The sequence below is a fragment of the Musca domestica genome, unplaced genomic scaffold (genome assembly GCF_030504385.1).
Source record: "Musca domestica strain aabys unplaced genomic scaffold, Musca_domestica.polishedcontigs.V.1.1 2, whole genome shotgun sequence".
Classification (NCBI taxonomy): domain Eukaryota; kingdom Metazoa; phylum Arthropoda; class Insecta; order Diptera; family Muscidae; genus Musca; species Musca domestica.
Window position 1 is genome coordinate 20,024,917 of NW_026712249.1, and position 23,989 is coordinate 20,048,905.

Consider the following 23,989-nt stretch of genomic DNA (forward strand, 5'->3'; position numbering starts at 1 on the left):
TTAAAAAAAACACTTTTTTTTTTCTTTTTAAGTTTGGATTTGTGAATTTTTACATACTTATTAAATTACGCTTCCTTCAAAAAATCAATTCTTGTTTAATTTTAAATTTAAAATTTTTAACTTGTTTATTGTTTACGCTACGTTTCCCCAATAATCAACCTCTCTCTCAATTGTGAATGACCCCTGAGCTAACAGCTGTTAAGACACATTGTGGTGACAAAATATCGATAGTTATTGCTGTTGTTTTTGCAATCGTTACTCTTATTTATCGACTGCTTACCATTTCTAGTGGAGGCCGGGGCACTGCAACATTTGGGTTGTAAAATTAAAAGAATTGAATGAAATTTTAACATAAAATGGCATTTAGCAGTCTTTTGGTGAAAACACAATTACCCCAAAGCCTACGGCAATCAACCCCATTGATATTGGCATGTCGTCAGGGACATACGGTACGTGGTAAGCCTGTCGGTGTAGCCAAAACATTGGAACAACGTTTGGCAGGTGAGAAATTGTTTTGTAATCACCCACAAGAGAATTGAATAAATAATTTTATGTTTAATTTTATTCAACACAGAGGAAAATAAACAGGATCCCGAGCTGACAGCTCGCGTTAATATTGGCTTGCCCAAATTGAAACAATCACGTTCTGAATTGTTCAAAGATCGTTGGGCTCACATTAAGGCACAACGTGCCAACACAGAATTGGAGAAGAAGACCAGGAGTCAGCAGTGTAAGTAAAAGCAACAAAAATTGAATGTGTTGTAATTTGGATATTCATTTTTTTAAATATCACTCTATTCAATTTCAGTACTCATTGACTTGAAACAAGTTGACCAGGATTATGGTCTGACAACTCGTGGTTTTGATTTGCGTGTTATTGCCGATCATTATGGCATTTTTGAAGATTTGTTTGGTGCTGCCTATTTTATACCCAGAGTCAATCTTAATATACAGGTAAATATAAAATTTAATTTTATTATATAAAAAAAAACTGTTAAAAAATTATTTTGAGTCCCGCTTAATAGATTAGCAGTATAACTAACATACCAGCAATAGGTAGTCTATTGATCAGAATAAACAGTTAAAAAACCAGAGAAACTGCGTGAACTTCCAACTTGTCGAATTTATCATGCCCTACCCCGCGAAGAGCACCACATCGATATTAGCTACAGACGAGGATAGATGATGATATACTACTGATTAAAGGAAGGAAAAAGAGATGATGATCCGATTTTGCTCCAACTTTGTAAATCTTAATATTTCCATTAATGCTACGCCAGGTGCGAAAATGGACAATATCGGTCCACTCCATCTAGTACCCCTCCCCCAAAGAGTCACAATTTTGCCTAATTATAACTCTTATAAAGTGTGATGTAAGACTCCAACTGTCTTCAAATTTCACATATCACAATATTTTTATTAACCCAAGGTCTGGTGTGAAGATGGGATATATCAGTCCACTCCTTCAAGTACCTCCCCCACAGAGGGTCTAAATTTTGAATATCCATGAACATTATTGAACGCGAAATTAACATCCAATACCACTCAGACTTTTCACATCTTCTATCGACACAAGATCTGTTATAAAGATGGACAAGATCGGACAATCTCTTCTGATACCTTCCCCACATAGGGTTTAAGATTTTGAAAAACAAAACGCCCAAAGAAAGCGAATTAAGCATCCAACCTTCTTCAAATTTCACACATACGATCTGTTGTGCAGATGATATATATCTGCGAACTCACAAAGGGCCACAATTTTCATTTTTTTTTATACCCTACACCACAAGGTGGTCAGGGTATTATGTCTTTGTGCATTTGTTTGTAACAGGCAAAAGGAAACGAGATAGACCCATAGTTCCTTTTGATGATCTGCATAGAATCACATTCTGAGTCGATTTATGCATGTCCGTCCGTCCGTCTGTCCGTCTGTCCATGTATTTTTGTAAACAAAGTACAGGTCGCATTTACTGCCCAGATGAAATTTTGCAAAGATCTTTTGTTTGGCCCAAGGACGAACCCTATTGAAATTGAAGATATTCGGTCAAAATTTAGATATAGCTCCCATATATATCTTCGTCCGATTTGTCTTTTATTGTGCACCAAACGTGTAATATCAGCCCGAATTTTATGGAATTTTGCATATGCACCCAAATTAGGCCTGAAAATATGTATGCCAAATTTGATCGAAATCGGTTCAGATTTGGATATAGCTCCCATATATAACTTCGTCCGATTTACCTTTTATTGTGCACCAAACGTCTAATATTTGTCCAAATGGGATGGAATTTGGCACTTACGACCGAATTGAGTCTAGAAGCTAGTATGTCAAATTTGGTGAAGATCGGCTCAGATATAGCTATAGCTTCCATATATATTATTCATCCGATTTGTTATATTTGTTACCCACAACCGTAATATGCACTCCGTAACAAAGATATTCAGGGAAAAATATCAAATACAGCTCAGAAATATCTTTGCCAAATTTTATCGATATCGGTTCAGATTTGGATATAGCTCCCATATATATCTTTATCCGATTTCAAATTAATTGTGCACCAAATGGGCAATACAATTCCGAATTTAAAAGATACAAATGCTTCGGCATATTTAGTCCTTTGAACTTTTAATTATAATTATAATCATAGCGTGTATGATTGAATTCTCCCATAAAAACTTTTAATTGTTATGTGGAGCTCTACTTAATTAGCAAAGTGGTGTAGGGTATCATAAAGTCGGCCCCGCCCGACTTTAAGACTTTCTTTACTGGTTATCTGTCATAACTTGCGATACAAGTCAGCGATTCTTTACAATTTGCTACATCTAAATATTTCTCTCCAATATAGTCTAAACCTGACATGTCGCAATATTTATATCACATTTGTTTATTGGCAACAATTTGAATAATCATAGGAGAAGTCAAAATATATTTAAATAATCGAACATTGGCTGAGGGTATACATCTGTAGGCAAAACCGACTGATATTTTTTAACTTGTCAAATAACACAAATATATTTTCCCGTTTTAGTATGAAGCTGATGCCGAAACCCTGGTACCAGTTTACAATGGCAACGTCATTAAACCGAAGGAGGCAAGGAATCAACCTTTGGTAAGCTTTGATGGTACCACAGATCCCATTACAGGAAAACCACAAAAAGAAGATTCCTATTGGACTCTGGTTGCCACAAATCCTGATGGCCACTTCAATGAAGGTGATAAGGAATATGTACATTGGTTTGTGTAAGTTAATAAACACATTTTGTTAGAGTAAATAACTCATTATTTTCAATTTTTCTATCTTAAAGATCCAACATTCCTAATGGTGATGTACAAAAGGGTGATGTGATTGTTAATTATTTGCCACCATTCCCACCCAAAGGCATTGGCTATCAACGTTTCGTATTCATTTTGTATAAACAAAATAAGAAACTAGATTTTAGTTCCTTGAAATTGGCCGAGGCTGACTATGCGAACTTGGATAAACGTACATTCAAGACCTATGATTTCTATCGTCAATATCAAGATGAGATAACGCCAGCTGGTTTGGCTTTCTATCAAACGGATTATGATAAATCGCTGACGAAATTCTATCATGATGTGTTGAGTAAGTTTTTGGTTACTTTTAAAAATTAAATTTAAAATTTATGTATTTTCCAGACCTAAAGGAACCCATTTTCGAATACGATTTCCCCGAACCCTATCTGGCTGACCAGAAATTCTTCCCCCTGCGCCAGGCCTTTAATTTGTACATGGATCGTCATCGTGACATCAAACAAGTGAACAAAGAATATTTGGAGCAAAAATTGGCCAAAACACATCCATTCAATGGCCCAGAGCCCGAGTTACGTTATCCTAACGCCCATCCCATTAAGAATAAACCATCATGGTTACGTACCGAAATCAGAAAGCAACGTTTGCGCATGGGCCGCATTAATGATTATGTGAATTAAATTGTTGGTTACTTTATTTATAATTTGTTGTGCTTTGATATTCAAGGGATGGAATAAACAAATGTAATTTCGAAAGCTGCGAATATGGAGAATAGGAGGCAAGACGTTTATTTAACTTAGCCGGAAATTTTGAGAATTGTATGTCATACTTACACATAGCTACATTCAATCTAAATTTAGCGTGATGTAGGGTGAATGTACCACCTTAATACTAAAATGACATTTTAACAAGTTCATTTTGACAGTCTCGTTGAATAAGCAGTTTCTGGATCACTTATCTGCAAATGTTACTTAGATTAAATATCATCAAATTGGTACTTTGGTTTTGCCGACAGATGTATACCCTCAGCCAATCTTCGAGTATTTAAAAATATATATTGACTTATGTTATGATTATTTAAATTGTTGATCCTTTATGGAGTCAGTTCCAAAAGAATGGACCAATATTATCCATTGCGTATCAGATCTAAATAAGTATGATAGAAATATTACGAGGTGCCAGATTTTGACTATACAGACTTCACTTTATATGTGATGTGTGATACTTTTTAGAAAATGTTAATATGTGCATAAGGTACCAGATATAGTCCACCGAAGGATTCAATTTTCACACATCATTTAATACAGATAACAAATATCGGAATGGGCAAAATTTCAAGAAAATCTAATATTTATATACGATTTTATGCGAAATCATAGATTACACATTCTTCTAAGGTTTCTGGTTGAGAGAAATTCGTAGATATAGCAAGTTGTGAAGAATCGCCGACTTGTTTTACAAGTTACAAAAAAAAATTGTCACCTTTCATTAGTGAGGTACCAGAAGGTGTTCGCAGATATATATCATCTTCACAACAGATATTGTGTTTGCAAAAATGTTTGTATGTGTGAAATTTAAAGAGAGTTGGATGCGTATTATCGCTTTCCTTGAGCGTTTTGTTTTTAAAAATCTTGAACCCAATGTTGGGGAGGTAGCAGAGGAAATGGTCCGATCGTTACCATTTTTATAACAGATCGTGTGTTGATGGAAATATTGAGATGTAACAACACTGAATGGAATCGGATGTTCATTTCGCGTTTTATGAACTTCATGGATATTCAAAATTTGACTCTTTGTGGGGGAGGTACCAGAAGAAGTTGACCGATATATTCCATCTTCACACCATACAAATATTGCGATGTGTGTAATTTTAAGAGAACCGGAGGCTTATTTCGGATTTTATGGTCGTTTTGTTTATTCAAAAATTTGACCTTTTGTGGGGAGGTATCAGAAGGAATGGTCCGATCTCTACCATCTTTATAACAGAACTTGTGGTGAAAGAAATATTGAAATGTGCCAAGTCGGAATGGAATCGGATGCTAATTTCTTGTTTTTTGAGCTTCATGAATATTCAAAATTTTGAGCGTTTGTGAGGGAGGTACCAAAAGGTATCCCATCTTCACACCAGACCCTGGGTTAATGCAAATTTTGTGATGATGAAGACAATTGGGCTGTTACATCACATTTCAATAGAGTTATAATTATTTAAAATGTTGACCCTTTGTGGGTACTTGATGGAATGGACCGACATTGTCCATTTTCACACCTAACCTAGCACTGATGCAAATATTAGGATTTGCCAAGTTGCAGCAAAATCGGATTATCCTTTCTCTCTCTGTGCAGTAAAATATGTTCTTTGAAAAAGTTGGCATTTTGTGGGGGAGGTACCAGAAGGAGTGGACCGATATTGCCTATTTCCGAACTCGATTTAAGTTTAACAATAATATTACAATGTACCCAGTTCGGACCAATTCGGATACTTCCTTCGAGAGCTACCGTGCGCACCAGCTATCCAGCTAGAAAAACGGACGGACATCGCTAGATCAACTCCAAATATCCTGAAACGGATTTGGTCCCAAGAGACCTAGGGTCTAAAACCGTTATTTCGTATCAAGTTATACGTAGCCTCTCTAGTCATATGGCTGAAGGCATAAAAATCGGAATAGGCTCACTTAGTTGTTGCTGTAACAGCTAAAATGTTTTTTTGTTAATTTCTGCCTATCCGGTTCTAACTCCAGGTTCAAAAATTCGGCTACTTTCGTTAGCTGTAACCAAAGATCTTCTGGAGTGTGTGGGTTATGGGTGGTTTCCAATGTTGCAACACTTCAAATAGTTTAGCCACTTTTTCCTTTTAGAAGTAGTCTGTAGCAACAGACCGAAAGCTTAAATTACTGTTCCATAACCTCTATTTATCGCGAGATTTTACTTCCAATTGAAGAGGAATTTTCCTTATTTATTGGCCTAACGATCCCTTTGATTATGAAGGCTATACGTTACCTAAAGTCGAACCAAACTTCCTTTCTTCATTTTCCACTTCTTTTGGTCTTCTTCGCCTATTCTTTTAGTTTTTAATAAAAACAACTTGAAATTACAATTTTCATTGGAATAATTTCCTGTTTTTTTTATTGAATTTTAAGGTTATGTATTAATGGGTTTGTTTTTAAAAACATTATTTTCGGTTTTAAATAAATATATATTTGGCACAACATTTGCACGATCCTTTAAAAAAAAGATCGAATACATTTTGTAAATGAAAAAATATTAACTGGAGTTTCAATAAATTAATTAAAAAAAATAAATAAAAGTAGTTAACAATAATAATAATTGAAATAAATAAATAAATTTATTATACAAAAGTAATTGAAACTAAAAAGTTTAACATTCGACGATAGGCATCTCTTACAAGGTATGAGGATTATTTGAGATAATCGTATTTTCTTTTCGTTGTTAAGATGACCCATCCTCCTTCTTCTCCTCATGTCGTCTTGAGAGTTATCACCCGTTTTGTAAACTGAAGTACATTATGATTGCTATTATATAGGTATTTGTAAGTATGTGTGTGTGTATGTGGTTTTGAAATCGTTTCACATGATTAAAGCGTAATTACTAATTATGCCATGTGAAGAGAAATGGGTGATTTGGATGTTATATTCAGACTTTCAATTAGTTTACTTTGGGAATTTGAATGTAAATAATAATTACTGAATTTTTCTGATACACTTTCGCATAAACATACAGAAACAGTTCCTTAACATAGGGCAAATTTTTTGTATTTGATATCGAAAAAATGTCGATTGAAATTAATGTCTGTATGCTCTTCTTAGATAAATCAAGTAAAAATAGTATCAGGCGGTTTTGCCGACATTTATTTATGCCCCCAGCCTTGAGTTATGATTATCCAAACTGTTGACCCTTTATGGGGGGAGGTTCCGTAGCAGTTGGCCAATATTGACCAATTCGTATCTGACCTAAGACTGATAATAGGAGTGGACCGATATATCCCATCTTCACAGCAGACCTTGGGTTAATAAAAAAATTATGATGTGTGTAATTTGAAGAGAACCGGATGCTTATTTTGGATTTTATGATCGTTTTGGTTAATCAAAACTTTGAACCTTTGAGGGGAAGGTACCAGAAGAAATGGTCCGATCTCTATCATCTTTATAACATATTTTGTGTTGATGAAAATATTGAGATGTGCCAAGTTTGAATGGGATCGCATTTTAATTTCTTGTTTTATGAGCTTCATGAATATTTAAAATGTTGTCCCTTTGTGGGGGAGGTATAAGAAGGAGTTGACCGATATATTCCATCTTCACACCAGCCCTTGGGTTAACAAAAATATTGTGATGTGTGAAATTTGAAGATAATCGGACACTATTATCACATTTTAGAATAGTTGTAATTATTTAAAAATTTTACCCTTTGTGGGAGAGGTACCAGAAGGAGTGGACCGATATATCGCAATTTCACACCAGACCTTGGGTTAATAAAAATTTTCTGATGTGTGTAATTTGAAGAGAATCGGATGCCTGTTTCGGATTTTATGATCGTTTTTTGTTATTCACAATTTTGACCCTTTGTGGGGGAGGTACCAGAAGGGGTGGACTGATATATCACAATTTCACACCAAACCTTCGGTTAATACAAATATTGTGATGTGTGTAATTTGAAGACAATCGGACAATTCAAAATGTTGACCCTTTGTGGAGGAGGTACTAGAAGGAATGGTCCAATCTCTACCATCTTTATCACAGATCTTAAGTTGGTGTAAACAGTGTGGTGTGTCTAGTCTGAATGGAATCTGATGCTAATTTCGTGTTTTATGCGCTTCATGAATATTCAAAATTTTGACCCTTGGTGGGGGAGCTACTCGATGAAGTGGACCAATATTGTCCATTTTTGCACGTGACCTAGCACTGATGCAAATTTTAGGATTTGCAAAGTTGGAGCAAAATCGAATTATACTTTCTCTTTCTGTGCGGTAAATTATTTCCTTTGAAAATATTGACTTTTTGTGACTGGTGGTCAATTCCAACATTTAAGTCGCTTTTAACTAAATCTTGGCATATTCAAATTCATTTCGATCGAACTTTTTCGATGTCGAATGAAAGAACTTGTCCCTTGTATTTGGAACTATGTTGGACACATGGACTATTTAATAACATTTAATGAATTAATTCCTTATCGAAAGTATAAAATTATAAAATTTCGAATTTCACCATTCTCTTCACATGGCCTTCTACTAAAATTCTAAAACTTATCGCGTTTTTTTCTTTTCTTTCTGTTAACAATAAATATTTCAATTTCATTTCCTTTTTTTCGAAATTCCCCTTCATAATCTCACTGTTTCTTTTACGTTTCAGCCTTACCATATGCCCCCACCGGTGGCCTGTACATAACCGGTAGACTTAATACTTGTGGCAAATTGAATGCATATTTACGCTTATCGATACTCTTGAATACGTTGTCCATGCGACAGCCTTCGCTACGCATTGTATTCAAAATTTGTGGTACATTTTTGGCTGGCAATTGGAATTCCTGCACCAGGACACGACATTGTTCCAGAGTAACAGCCATTCCGGTTCGATCTTTGGCACTTTTACATGAGGTAAATCTCAGACCAGACATAAGACGACAGACGTCCTCTACCAAATGTAAGATTTTAACATTTTTCGATACGTTCGCCTTGAGTTGATCCTCGAGGAAATTTAAAATATTCGCCAGTATTTGTGGTGCTGGCATATGGGGTTCATGTTTGCTGGGTGTTTCCGGCAGGGTTAGGGGTAATTTACGAAAACGTGTATAGTATTGTTTGAGCCGTACATAATTATCCCAATTTGAACGATGTTGTTCCCGCGTTCGATTCATTGCTTCGGCCAGGGTGGCTTTTTCATTGATGCCGATGTTAAAGAATACGGGAGTTACTTTGAAATTTACCGTTTGTTTGGTGGGTAACAGGGCGTAGACATGTTCCGGTACTGGAAGATAAACGGTAAGGGATTGCCGTGAACCCGTTATGCGAGGTGTGGGTGTTGAATCATTGCTGAAAAGACAGAAGAAGAGGGGAGAAATTAGTCCATAAGCCATGAAAAGAGACAATGCGCTGCATCACCAAATGTTCTTCGCATTTTCTCTTTCTGCGAGACAAAAATTACAGGAAAAACTAAAAGTTTATGAAAATAGAGCTAAAAATATGAGACACGTGTATGGGCGTTTTGAATATATACATCGGGATGTATCCAAAATGGGGTAGAGACCATATTTGAAACAATTCCAGTGAATGGGGGCTATGCGAAGACCTGGACCTGCACAGACAATTTTCTGTCATAGGCTGTAGTATCCATTACGAACTTCAAATACCAAATTTGAAACCATTCCGGCAAATAATTTAGCTTAAATCATCAAAATACCGAATATCGGGAGATGTCGTTATATGAGGGCTATGTGAAGTTGTGGACCTTCACAGACAATTTTCTGTCATAGGCTGTAGTATCTATTACGAACTTCAAATACCAAATTTGAATCCATTCCGGCAAATAATTCAGCTTAAATCATCAAAATACCGAATATCGGGAGATGCCGTTATATGAGGGCTATACGAAGACGTGGACCTGCACTGACAACTTTCTGTCTCAGGCTGTAGTATCTATTACGAACTTCAAACACCAAATTTGAACTAATTCCGGTGAATATTGTCCCTAAAATTATCAAAATAACGAATATCGGGAGGTGGCGTTATATGGGGGCTATACGAAGGCGTAGACCTGAACGGACAATTTTCTGTTATAGGCTGTAGTCTCCATTACGAACTTCAAATACCAATTTTGAAACAATTCCGGTGAATAATGTCGCTAAAATCATCAAAATACCGAATATCTGGAGGTACCATTATATGGAGGCTATACGAAGACGTGGACCTTCACAGACAATTTTCTGTGATAGACTGTAGTATCCATTACGAACTTCAAATATCAAATTTGAAATAATTCCGGCGAATAATTTAGCTAAAATCATCAAAATTTGGAATATCGGGAGGTACCATTATATGGAGGCTATACCAAACCGTGGACCTACATGACCCATTTTTAATACCAAAAGTCCTGCAGACATATTATGCATTTAAGTAAAATTTTATCAACCTACTTCATTTCGTTCGGAAGCTAGAGTGATTTCCACAGACGGACGGACGGAAATCGCTAAATCGACATAGAATTTTATGCTGATCAGGAACATATATACTTTGTGGGGTCTTAAAGGTATATTTCGGAATGACAAACTTAATATACCTTCCATACTATAGTGGAGGGTATAAAAACTTACCCATTGCACCGCACCAGCTCAAAATCAACACCCAACAGATCTTCAATGGCAATACACATATCGCCCCACATATCAATTTCACTGCCATGCAACGAGAGTAGACCCTCAAAATAGGCCAGTGGACCCAGATCACATAGGATGCGTATGAAATTATCGGTTATCTCATTGCCCCACAATTTGCCCATCAGGGCAGTTATCAATGACGTCAGTGATTGCGAGAAACAGACATCACGACGATACATTGTTTCCAGATTTATGCTAATCCTTTGCATATCCTGTTGTAGACGTTGTACCGAATGCATTAGACGGGCCGTCTTCAATAGGCCATCCATGGCATGGCGTAACTTACGCATAGAGGGACGTAATTCGGAGGCCCAATCGGTTGTTAGAGATAAGTCCAGACCTGAAATGTGGGAGATAAATGAAATTTGATGTCTTCATTTTAAAGGAGTTATGGTTACGAACCATCGGTAAATTTGTTTCCCTTTTTAACGGGTTGATTCTCCAGGCCAGCAGTTTGAGTTAAATCTAAATTCAAACCATTACTATTGCCATTGGGTGAGGTACCTTCAAGATTGGATTCTTGTTTCGTCTCATCTTGCGTGCCATATTCCAGAGCTGGAGAATTACCATTATCCACAACATCAGGCACGGGGTTGTTATTAAAGCCCGAACGTTTCATTGAACCCTTGGCATGTCGTAACCGTATGGCCGGTGAACCACAGCGTCCACACAGAAATTTAATTTTACTAACCAAACACATGACACTGGCCTCAATATTTAGTTGTGTCAGATCCAATGGCTCCGGTTCCTCTGTGGGCCTGTAATAATTGGCCGAGGGTGAGGTACTCATCATTTTCGTATCCAAAAATCTGGCATTGTGCGTTGCTAAAATGGAACAATGTGATGATGATTCATAATCATGACTGAAATTAGGCGGCATGGAATTGCGATTGGAAGTAGTCCGTATTGGTCTCGAGGATGTGGTTGGTATATCCGACAACTGACTAGTGGAATTATTTTCATCTAAATCTATTAGTTTTATGGAAGTATTCATTTGTTCTTCATCGTTATCATCTTCAATTTGGCCCTCCTCTTCCTCGTGGAGTTCATTGAAATTGGGTTCATGGTATTTGGTTTGGGAATTTATGTAGACTGGCAGAGATTGATAGGTTGCCTCTTCATCATCGAGGTCTTCGATGGGTTTTTGCATACGATTAGCAATCTCTTGTTTTGCCTTCCGCTGCAAATGTTCATTGTAGGCCCTTACCGTGTGCTGGAGATTGTGTATGGCATCAATGTCGAGATTTAGTGATGGTGATGTTCTCAATTGTGTCAAACTATTGGAACGTATCAAACGATTGCCCCCATAATGAGCTGTGGGAGTTTTTGCCCTGGGCCATAAATCTGGTGGGGCTACCACAGGTGTAGAGAAATCTTCCAATTCAGGAGATTTTAATTCCAAATCATTCAACTGTTGAGTGATTTTGCGGAATGGTGACATTGGCTGAAAAGGAAATGAATTTGAAATTAAAACAAATTTAATTTTGGGTATGTGTGTTAGGGATCTTACCATGAGGACATTATCTGGCTCCTCAATGATCCTGTGTTGTTCTATAAACGAAAATGCCTCCTCCACAAGACTAGGTTCCCAAATATTCAGCAAGGTCTTGGTTTTAGTTATCATTTCATTGCACAAGGGCATCATACCTTTGGGATTCTTAGACTTGGCCAATGTCAAGAGTTGTGACATGATTTCAACAATTTCCTTGCGCAAATGTTTTATCGCCTGAACTGCATCATTGGCTGCCAAAACTTTGCAATTGTTGCTGGCTTCAAATTTCGAAGGAGATTCTTTGGTGTCTTGCAAAAGTCTGTAAGAAAAAAAAATGATATTGGGGTATAAATCAAACCTATATAAACTGGGATTTCGGGAATATATTTCAACTTTTTCGACTTTAAATATATTGGCATAATAATACCAGATAGGAAGGGATCTGAACCTTTAAATATATTTTTCTCGAAATGTTATTCCACGAAAAAAAAAATTTGGCTAGAGCCCTTACTTTATTAAACCGCCAGTCCTTTTCTTTAGACCCGCATGCCGGGTAAATGCCCCCACGGTGACAATATCCAAAACCGCCGAACGATTTAGAGAGTCATTTTGTACCCACATACGTTGGAAATGTAAATTTACTGGTATAAACTCCAACGATTCATCTGTTTTGTCCGATGAACGTTTGAAAAATGGACCTAAAATCAAAAAAGGTTTTTAAAACCCTAACCTCAAATGAGAAAAACATTTTTGATCATTACCCTCCTCCTTTGTTAATTGTTGTAGATTTTGTTTGGCCTGTGAATAGTCTTTAAGCAATTTCAAATGTTTATCGAGTAGATCCATTTGGCGTCGTCGCCATTCACCACCCAATTCACCCATGCCCGATATTTCTTGTAGCAACTCCTTTTCACGTAATATCCAAATGGATCTGGAAGGAGATATGAAATAAAAAAAATGTTAGCAAAAGCATGCGAGGGGCGATTTACAACTTACAACAACTGCTGTGGTATATTAAAACACAATTTTGACTCCATCATTGTTTCATGGACGCTTATGTCAGCTCCTAAACTGGAATTCAAACGATAAGTGTGGATCTGGAAAAATTAGAGATAAAACATGTTAGAGAGGGGAGAAACAGAGAAAGATATTGAAAAAGACTACTTTTTTAAATTGATTGGGAGAGGGGCAGTAAGCATCGAAAACATAACCTAAATAATATAAAGACATAGGAAAGCCACCCGGTGGGAAAAATAAAATGTCCCACTGGTCGTCCCGCACCAGTTTTGAATACGAGAGTACTCTCCTTAGTATCAGATATCTTCCCGCCGAAGAGTCATAAAAACCTTTTACCATGACTGATGTTGGAAATGTGATCCAAAGCGGGCCCGGGGGAATCTCAATGCAAACGTTAAAACAGCTGTAAATGCCGGGACTTGAATACCTGACAAGTACTCAACCTGTTGTTCCTGAAGCCTGGAAAATGCGTCGAATGGTCCCGCCTATGAAGCCAGTCGAGGATGTCAGCAAAGACGAATCATACAGATCGATGTCCCTTTTGTCGCCAGTAGTGAAGATTCTTGAGGCTTTATTCCTCCCTAGCATTAGAGGAAGCCATCCATCATCAAAGCGGATTCAGTACACAATATAGTACGTTTTGCGAAATGCTCCCTTAGACGGCATTGAGATCGTAACTTATGCGGATGCTTGCACGATGATGGTTCCCACCGTAGATGACATATGTGTAAGGCTGAACACTTATCGCAGCACTTGCAGCCTTCCTCCAGGCGATGAATATTAAATTATACGCCATTAAGTCAACGGCTACACTTTTGACTACATGAGAAATTTAATTTCAACCAGGGACTATCCCAAGATTCTAAGGATCACATTCGACATCATGTTTAATTCGTCAACGTAAGCCACAGGTATCTGCCATAAATTGAAGAGGAGGAACAAGTACAGCCGGCTAGTGCCTTTAGAACTTTGGATGCAGACAAGGAGACCTTATTGATCTCTTGTAACGCTATGGGCCGGTCTGTGGTGAGTTATGTGGTCCCAGTTTGATCAGCGTATACAAATGATACGCTGTGGAAAAATATCCACATTTGCAAGAATGCTGCCCTGAGAACTGCAAATGGGTGCCTCCTCACGACAGCATAACCCTATGCTTTCGTTGAAGTACCAGGCAAGAGCCTATAAATTAAGAAGCCTATCTAAGTACCATTCACGCTGTTGGCATTAGAAATTCATTGCAGCTAAAGAACGTCGGCTGCCTTGACAAACCAGGTTATTTTTGACTCCATTACGTTCAGGATGGTGCACTCACCTAATTTCGCATTGAGAACGAATTGTGATGATGTGCGAAAAATCTGCCCAACGTGCGATTCCCTTTAACAATTCCACAATATGATGCACCCTTTTAATTGCCCTGCTAAACTTTCCCGACTCACTCCACAAGCTCTTTGGTTATAGTCTGCGAAGGTAGCCGAATTTTTGAATTTTTTGAACCACCCTAGTATAGCTGTTGAAACAACAACACAAATCATTAAACTACCGAATATAGTTAGGTATAGTTCTCTGGGGGATATACATATAATTTTCTATCAGAGAAGATAGTGCCATTTGTCAACACCAAATACCAACATAAAAACAATTCCATTGAACAATATCGATAAAATCATCAAAATGCCGAATTTAGAAAGGTCCATTGCATGGGGCTATACGAATACGTGGACCGGTATCGGCAATAATAGGTGTAACCCATTACAAACTCCAAATACCAAATTTAAAAAGTGTGGCACAAATCATCAAAACACCAAATTTTCGGAGGTACATTCATATTGGGTCTATAACAAAACTTGGACCACCTCCGCGATAATTTTTCCTATATACTGGACACAATAAGGTAGCAATATTCGGTTTATAATTGTAAATAAAACATCTTTCATCTGTCGGTACAGATATATGGGAGCTGGACCAAAACGTGGACCTATATTCCAATTTTCAATGCCAAAAATTATACGGACCGAAAATACACTTGAGTGAAATTTTAGCACCATTCCGTTCGGAAGCTGTTATTGGGCATTGAGTTTCAAAATTCCCTGCATCTCCAGAAAGAGTCACACGGATAATTCTCTTCTATAAAAATTTAAACTATTAGCTCTTTATATTAATATTAAGAATAACCAACCTATATTCCATTTCAAATCTAAAGCTTGTTGCCTGTGTGTCACACCGATTTCCTTACATGTGTAGTTGCCCTTTGAAAAACACTTACCCTTGGATTTGCAAAGACCCTTTGTATGCTGCCTTGAAATGGTACAAACAATTTGACACCCAACTTGGGTGGTAGCGATTGTGTGCGGCGATGACCTTTGCTCTGTTGCTCGAATACCTGTGTCGTTGAACGTGGCGGTGGTTGCAACTGCTTGTCGGTGTCAGGGGCCCATGAGGCAATATTAATGAAACCACAATCACCATGTATCGAACGTAAGGGTAGGCGAAAACGTGTGGCATCCTATTACAACAGAAAATATATTAATTCTCAAAAGAAGGAAAGTTTTAAAAATTATTGTTTTATTATTACTTGTATGGCTCCCAAAACCACTTCCGCATAACCAATTGGCACTGAGGTCTGTGAAACCTTTTCACGGACATCGTATACGGTAAACCTGAGCGGAGTATCAGCCGTAAAACCATCGCTTTGTTTAAAAACTAAAGTGCACAGGAATTGAGGGTTTGCAGAATTTTCAATAATTTCGGTGCGTGCATAATCCTGCCATATGATGTCATCTCCGGATCGCAGTGTAGAGCATACAACACGAGGACATGGCAGACGGCCATTATCGGCACTGGGTAGATTATCACAGGATATGGCCGATTCACACAAAGGTATCTCGGAGAGATCTAGGCAAAAGAAGGGAGTAGAAAAACGGAAGAAGTAAGAAAATATTTAATTATTTGTTTTTTGAATTACCTCGAGATTTGTTTTTGTTGGTTAATAATAAAAAATCGTTAGGAATTTGTGTTAAATTATAAAAACTTAATAGTTTATTTTTAAATTCAATTTTTTTTATTTTGGTTTCTTAAAAATAAGTAAAAATAATTTTTATAAAATTTAAAAAAATAACAGAATTTCAGACTCCTGGATTTGGTTTTTTGGAAATCAATTTTAAAAATATCTTTTTACAACTCTTTCGCGTTTTTAGTACTCTATAATCAATACAAAATTTTACTGTAGTAAATAATTATAAATTAATACAACCAACTTATAGTCCCTGTTTTCTTTTTTTAATTACATATTTTTTTCATTGTAATTATAAACAACTTAAATTTATTTTGTACAAAGAAAATTAAGATGTGTTTTTCTTTTTTTTAAATCTGGTGGGAAAGAAACGATGGAAGGCAAATGAGGGTTTGGTGAGAAGGCTATTTACACACTTTGTTTTTAATAAATTTCAATAAAATGGGAAGTGTAAAACCAGCACCATATGGGTAGAAGGATAGTTAAAAACCTTCATTTTTATAAATTAAAAAGGTTTTTGTATAAAATAATAACATAATTTTTTATAAAATCTTATTTGGTTTTCCATAATTAAAGTATGTTGACATAAAACGACGAAAACGACATTTAAAATACATTTCCTTTTTTTTTAGTTCTTATACCCACACTATGTGTTGGGGTATTTTAAGTTTTCTGGACCAAAAATTATTTAACACCTCGAAATATTGGTTCCCCACATGGGAACCTACATATGGATCTTCTTATCTCGCCGAGCTGAGTCGATCTAGCTATATATATCCGTCCGTCCGCCTGTCCATGTTAATTTATAATCAAGCTACAGGTTGCAATTATGGCCCGATCCTCAGGAAATTTAAAATGTAGGTGGGGTTAGGGTCAGAACAGAAGCCTTGGATATGATCGTTAAAAGGGACCAAAAACAGAAAAAAATGAATTTTTCTGTTGCTCTAGAGGCCATAATTATAGACCAATCGACACGGAATTTTGCATGTAGTTGGAGTTTAGAGCTGGCAGAGGCCTACCAAATTGTCATCGGACAATATTTAGCGAGTAAAATAAAACATAACTTTTATGTAGAAAAATAAGAAAATTTTAACGAAACCACGAATATTTTTTAACCCGAAAAAATCACAAATACAATAAAAGGTCACTTCAGAACATTATAGTTATGCTGATTGTCAAGATGTCGGATATATAGGAAAATAGGTAGAATATATGTAAAAGAAATATATCTTTGTTAGTTTAGTTTTTACAATTCTCATCAATTCGTAATGGTCCCTTGCCAGAAAAGGGTAACATCCAAGAAAATCGCGTTAAAATAAGACAATAAAAAAGTGATAGATATCCTCAAGATGGGACAACAGTGTTCCTGGCTACTGTAGACAACATGAAGATGAAGAAGAAGTATAGACGATTGCACATTTAATTTGCTGATGACCTTTGCTATCCAACAAGACTATTTGGCAGGTGGGAGATAGAAACTCTTAGGCTCTTCTCTAACATAAACCCCATCATCATTGACAAAGGAATTTCCTTTCTTTCCATCTAGAAGAAAATAACAACCTCCCTTCTATCATTTAGTGGGCCTGATCTAAGAATCGTGACTGGTCACTGCAGTATTAGATATCTGACCTCAAGATGGGACAGTAACACTGTTTCCAGGCTATTGTAGACAAGATGAAAATTAAGAAGAAGTAGAGAATATTGTACATTTACATCGCAAATGACCTGTTATCCAACAAGAGACAAGAAGTTATTTGGCAGGTGGAAGATAAAAACTCTAACGTTCTTCTCAGACATAAATCCCATCATCATTTATCAGTTTGCTGAAGGCATTCCCTGTTTAGGCAGACCATTCCAGCTGGAATAAAGTGGCAACAATAAGCTATTATGTCTGGCACTTCGAATACGCTGAGGAGTTCCTAAGGCCATGTGGCCGGCAATCTAGAGCAGAAAAAACTCACTTCTATCACTTAGTAGGTCTGGCCTAAGAATTTTGGCAGACATACTACGATATTTGCTCTCAAGATGGGACAACAGTGTTCCCATATGTAAAGATGAAGCTTTGCATATGATCCATGTTATCCAACAAGAGAATAGGTTATTTGGCAGGTGGAAAATACTCTTACGTTCTTCTCAGACAAATATCCCATCATCATTTCTAAGTTCGCTAAAGGCATTCCCTGGCTAGACAGACCACCATGCTAACTATTCTGCTCTCAGTAAAACTTTTCCTCTCCTTCTCGCTTCTAAATTTCTACTATTCCCGAAAATGTTTATTTCTTTCTAGGACTAACACAAGTGAGACAATTTTCGAGTCAAACCAAAATAACTTTCAGGACTTCTGGAGTTATTCTACATGGAAGACTATATAGTATTCTATAGACCGAAGGCAATTTGGTCTAGAGAAAGAAATCTGTTTGTACGAAGAATTTGACACTTGGGCATCTGTGCGGTAATCTCGAGGAGAATAACAAGCTCCTTCTATCAATTGGTAGATCTGTAATGGGATTCTCTAATTAATTTTTAAGTTACCGACAAAAATCGATAAATTTAAAAAACAATTGTTTTTGACATAAAAAAGAAGTTAATGTTGTTAACATTGGTATCTATCGGTAGGTCTTAGCGACTACTTTGATTTCGTCGGTAACATAGTGATAAGTTTCCTTAATTACCGAAATTATAGGCATTTTAATTTTACCGGTAACTCAAAAAATGAGTTAGAAAATTCCACTACTGATCAAATCCGAATCCCGTGTAACTTCACATCCTTAAACCAAACAAAACCAAGATATCTTTCTGGACTTCTGGAGTTGTTGTATATAGAGGACCATACAGTATTCTATAGATATAAACCAATCCGACCTATACATAGATGCCAATTTGAACATTTACGGTTAGAATTCTTGTGGTCTTCTATATGCATACCCATCTTGATATCTATTGGGGGAATCACATTTGGCCTTCTAAGGACAAAGGTTTGTTTTTTAGCAGTTTATGACTAAGAGCTCATTGTTTCATATTGCGTCCACATTTGAAACATTTGTCTTCCTTATGCCATGTTTACGTTAGAACTTTTTGTAGGGTTAACCTACTTTGAGAGGATTTATTTGAAGTAAAAGTAATGGATATGACAATTTAAATCTAAATCCAGTGGGTTAACCCTCATATATATAAACGTACTATTAGTTAGAAATATTTCTGATCCCCTTGATCCTTCCATAAATAGAAGGCAGAGTTCTAACTAGCCTCCAATAGATAGAAGATCCTTAATCTTCCAGGCATGAACGGCTCTCTGGCCTTTTTATAGAGGAGAGAACTATCTGTGATATTGATATGATGATAATATGGCATCTGCTTTTGTTTACAAATGGAACCCATTTTAACAGAGAGAAGGCAATGTCAACACAAAAATTATTTTTTTGCCATGCCCGGGTAAAAAATATGTTCTTCAGCTTTTAATGACTCGGTTAATAATTTAATCGGTAAATATATAATGAAAAAGAAAATGAGTTATTCAAAAAGATGAAATATGTATGCCAGATGGTTCTACATTTTTGTGGTTTTTCTGTGTCAAGCCTGTTGGACAAATAATTTTTGTGTACAGCTCAAAATTAAAAAAAAAATCTCCAACACCAAAATCATTTCCTTCCACCGATACATAAATAAAAATAATAGAAAAAAATGGAACAAAAAAACAACACCAACTTAAAATTGTATAAGATCACCTTCTTCAACTTTTGTAACAGCCTTCGCATTTGATGTTGTATTTAAATCCAATAGACCAGCCATTAGAGTAGCATCACTGGCTGGGGCATAGAGGGGCAGACCCTTTTCTATGCGATTGCCCATGGCTAAGGCGATTTGTTCTTCCAAATATTGTATTTGGCGATTTAAATATGAATAGGAAGCTAATTGAATGCTTTTCACCCACTCCAAACGTTCCTGGGAGGTGCGTGTTGAAATGCGTTGCGGTAAACTGCCTTCAAATTCTAAAATTGAAAGAGAAACATTAAAATTTATTTCACTTTCTAGAGATATTGAATAGTTTTAAGCTTACCTAATATGAAAACATAACCATCAAATTCACGGGCTTCATTGCGTATAAATGGTCGACAGTTTTCCAGTACCAAAACACCGGCCGGCTGGGAATTTGGATCGTGATCCTTTAGATAAAACAAGAGATTGCCACGTAATTTGCACCAACGGGGATAGTTGACTGTAACAACAACAGATCATAAATCATTGGATTCCAGGAGAAAATTTCAAATTCTGTCTTCCAACTTACCATCAGCTTTGCGAAAGAAACCTTCTTGGCGTTCGGTGATAATCAATAAACCTTCTTTTTCAAATTTTGTTGCTGAATTTGAGACCAATGTTGCTAATTCGGCCTTATTGAAACGCATATTTTTGTGGTTTGTAACGCAATAATGATGACGCTGCTGCTCCGGCTGCTGTTCTCGTTGGTGCAAAATCTACCACTGCATATGGTGGAAACATGTAATCTCATCAATGGCAATGTTATCCAAAAGAAGATATAAAACAGAATAGTTGTCGATCACCAAAATGGATATTTCAAAACCACACACGTTGTTTGTCTGATCGCGAGAGAGAACAATAACAACTTGAATGAGTCTTTAAACGGGCGTGAATTGTAGAACGACAATTATGGAAAACTGTCAGTGGTTTTTATTGCCTGCTTTTCTGTTTTCAATGTGCAATGTTATTATCTGCAATTAAAAAGACAGAAAGAAAGAAAAAACAAAGAGATTAAGAATAATGTAAAAAGTGCAAGTGTTGGAGTGATCCGATAAAGGTAAATAAATAGAACAAGAGAAGAGCACTACTTTGAACACAAAGTAAATTGTTTTATATTTCTTAGATCACTTTCAAATTTTAGTATGGCAATATACAAGAACGTAAGATCTGTAGGAGAAGGTCTGGATATATTTTCGATGGCTAGAAAACCTTATATTCGAATAGGGGGTGAAACTGTACAGGGTGAGATGAAAAAAACTGCAGCTAACTTCAGGCTGCTGTCATTTCTAAGTCACTCATCCGACAGTTGTTAAAATTATTCCAGTGACAGCTCATTATATTGTTTACAAGGGTACAAAAGCATTTTGGTGAGAATTTTCCAGAAAAAAAGTTATTCGTGATGGAATTGAAGCGTGATAGTGTGATTTCTTTATATTTGGCTGGAAAACCACAAGTGGCTATCGTTAGAGCACTCCAGCATTTAAATGTGAATAAATATTTTGTGTCTCGATCCATCGCTCGTTACAGGTAGCCTAACCCGACGTCCAGGGAGTGGATGGAAGAAAACAGCAACATCAGCGGAAATGATTCGAGAAGTAAAGAAGCGATTTGATCGAAACCCGCGTCGCAGTGGACGAGAAATGGCTCGTGAGCTGAACATATCGCAATATTCCATTCGGCAAATATTGAAAAATGAGCTCGGGATAAAGCCATTGAAATTCCAAAAAGTGCAAGAGCTTACACCTCAACCGAAAAAAATAGACTCAAAAGAGCTAAACAGTTGCTTCGCTTGGCCGAAATCTGTTGCAGTGGCCGAATTTGGTTTTCTCCAATGAGAAAACATTCGTTGTCCAGCAGTTTGCAGCAGATAACAAACAAAATGATCGTGTTTACTTGCCAAAAAGGTCAATTGAAAATGTGCACCTACGATTGGCCACCAAAACTCAAGCGCCGGCCATGGTGTTGGTGTGTTTGAGGACTTTTGTAATTGAAAATAGGCCATGTAGGTCCACGTTTTGGTGATTTAAGCGACATTATTCACCGGAAATGTTTCGAATTCGGTATTTAAAGTTCGTAATGGATACTACAGCCTACGACAGAAAATTGTCCGTGCAGGTACACGCCTTCGCATAGCCCCCATATAACGTCACCTCCCGATATTCGGAATTTTGATGATTTTAGCGACATTATTCACCGGAAGTGTTTTAAATTCGGTATTTGAAGTTCGAAATCAATACTACAGCCTATGACAGAAAATTGTCTGTGCAGGTCTACGTTTTGGTATAGCCCGATTAAGGAGAGAGTTGGGTGCTTTTTTCGCTTTCTTTGGGGGTTTTGTTTTTCAAAATCTTGAACTCTATGTGGAGGATGTAACAGAAGTTAATTCGGGGTTTTATGAGCTTGAAGGATATTCAAAATGTTGACCCTTTGTGGGCAAGGTACCAGAAGGAATGGTCCGATCTCTACCATATATTTAACATATCTTGTGTTTATGGAACAATTGAGATGTGCCATATCTGAATGAATCAGATGTTAATTTCGTGTTTTATGAGTTCCATGGATACTCAAAATTTTGACCCTTTGTGGGGGAGGTACCAGAAGGAGTGAACTGATATATCCCACCTTCATAGCAGATTTTGTATTAGTAGAAATAATGGGATGCGTGAAATATGAAGACAATCGGATGCTTATTTTGGAGTTTATAATCGCTTTGGTTATTACATATTTTGACCCTTTGTGGGGAGGTACCAGAAGGAGTTGACCATCTTCACACTAGACATTGGTTTACTAAGAATATTGTGATGAGTGTAATTTGAAGAAAATCGGACTCTTACGTCATATTTTATAAAAGTTATAATTATTCAAATTTTTGACCCTTTGTGGGGGAGGTACTTAATGGAGTGGACCAATATTGTCCATTTTCGCATCTGCACTAGCACTGATGTAAATATTAGGATTTGCAAAGTTAGAACAAAATAGGACTATCCTTTCTCTATATAATATTTTTTTTTGAAAAGAGACCTAGGGGTCTAAAATCGTTTGCAGTCAGGTCAAGTTCGAAGGTGGGGTATATCCGTCCACAATATCGTATATCCCCCATATAACGGTACCCCCCGATATTCGGTATTTTTCATTAAATTGTCTGTAATTCCACGAAAGGAGTTCCTTCTGAGTACTTTACCCCCTGTAAGAGAATTGTCTATATAGGTCCACGATGTCGTATATCCCCCATATAACGGTACCTTCCTATTTTCGGTATTTTGAGGATTTCAGCTGCATTATTCAATGAAATTTTCTAAAAATACTAGAAGTTCTTTCTAAGCAATTTACTCCCTGGAGGAAAAAATTCTGTATTGGTAGACGATATCGTATAGCCCACATACAACGATAACCTCTCTGCGATAATCGATATTTTGACGATTTTAAGGAAAATATTCACCAGAGTTGTTTCAAATTTCGTATTTAGAATTCGTAATAGATCCAACACCCTATGCAAGAGAATTGTCCATGCAGATCCAGGTCTTCGTATAGGCCCCATATATCAGTACCTCTCTATATTCCGTATTTTTACAATTTTAGGTACAAATATTCATCGAAATTGTTTGAAATTTGGTATTTAAAGTTTCTAATAGGCACTACAGCCTATAACAGAAAATTGTCTATGCAGGTCCAGGTTTTCGTATAGCTCCGATATAACGGTATTTACCATGTTGGTTCAGTGGGTGTTGTAGCTTCCAAAATAAAAGTAAAATAAACTGAAACTTGACATTTCATTTTAACAAGGGAAATTGATTGTTCCATATTCTTTGTTTAATTTTTCGGAAGAAAATGACCAATCACCGAATTTTTCGTAATATTTGTTTGATTCGGGTAAATATCTTTGATGGCTCGTGGAAGTGTAGTCATTTTGTTTCTCTGAAAGAAGTCCCATTGTAGATTTAGAATGAAAGCCCTCCTTCATTTCATAACACACTTATGTATGTACATAAATTACTCTTGAATTACCCTACTTCCATTAACAAAACACAGCAAACCCCCCAAGCCCTCCACAACACAA

General features: G+C 36.7%; 2 protein-coding genes across 2 annotated transcripts in view; one reads left to right on the plus strand and one right to left on the minus strand.

Annotated features, from left to right (window-relative positions):
• The first annotated feature begins 261 nt into the window (after positions 1-261).
• On the plus strand, positions 262-4,034 carry LOC101899876 (large ribosomal subunit protein mL38). The gene is made up of 6 exons (XM_005186545.4): positions 262-501; positions 575-730; positions 809-954; positions 3,030-3,241; positions 3,307-3,605; positions 3,659-4,034. The coding sequence occupies exons 1-6, from the start codon at positions 357-359 to the stop codon at positions 3,949-3,951; spliced, it is 1,251 nt and encodes a 416-aa protein (XP_005186602.1). The 5' UTR covers positions 262-356; the 3' UTR covers positions 3,952-4,034.
• Positions 4,035-6,938: 2,904 nt separating this feature from the next.
• Positions 6,939-23,989, minus strand: part of LOC101900216 (inositol polyphosphate-4-phosphatase type I A) — a 37,423-nt gene continuing 20,372 nt past the window's right edge. Inside the window, exons 2-13 of the mRNA XM_011295469.3 lie at positions 20,462-20,903; positions 20,234-20,392; positions 19,902-20,165; positions 15,739-16,058; positions 15,430-15,669; positions 13,146-13,246; positions 12,911-13,080; positions 12,661-12,847; positions 12,168-12,468; positions 11,060-12,101; positions 10,595-10,997; positions 6,939-9,317 (exon numbers count right to left, since the gene is read on the minus strand). Coding sequence (XP_011293771.1) covers positions 8,627-9,317; positions 10,595-10,997; positions 11,060-12,101; positions 12,168-12,468; positions 12,661-12,847; positions 12,911-13,080; positions 13,146-13,246; positions 15,430-15,669; positions 15,739-16,058; positions 19,902-20,165; positions 20,234-20,392; positions 20,462-20,579 — 3,996 coding nt within the window. The 5' untranslated portion in view covers positions 20,580-20,903 and the 3' untranslated portion in view covers positions 6,939-8,626. The remainder of the gene's footprint in view (positions 9,318-10,594; positions 10,998-11,059; positions 12,102-12,167; positions 12,469-12,660; positions 12,848-12,910; positions 13,081-13,145; positions 13,247-15,429; positions 15,670-15,738; positions 16,059-19,901; positions 20,166-20,233; positions 20,393-20,461; positions 20,904-23,989) is intronic.

Excerpts from the sequence above, each read along its gene's own strand:
- LOC101899876 (XM_005186545.4), top strand. The coding sequence starts at position 357 with ATGGCATTTAGCAGTCTTTTGGTGAAAACACAATTACCCCAAAGCCTA. Across the intron at positions 502-574 it reads ATTGGAACAACGTTTGGCAG|AGGAAAATAAACAGGATCCC; the intron begins GTGAGAAATTGT and ends TATTCAACACAG. Across the intron at positions 3,606-3,658 it reads ATTCTATCATGATGTGTTGA|ACCTAAAGGAACCCATTTTC; the intron begins GTAAGTTTTTGG and ends TGTATTTTCCAG.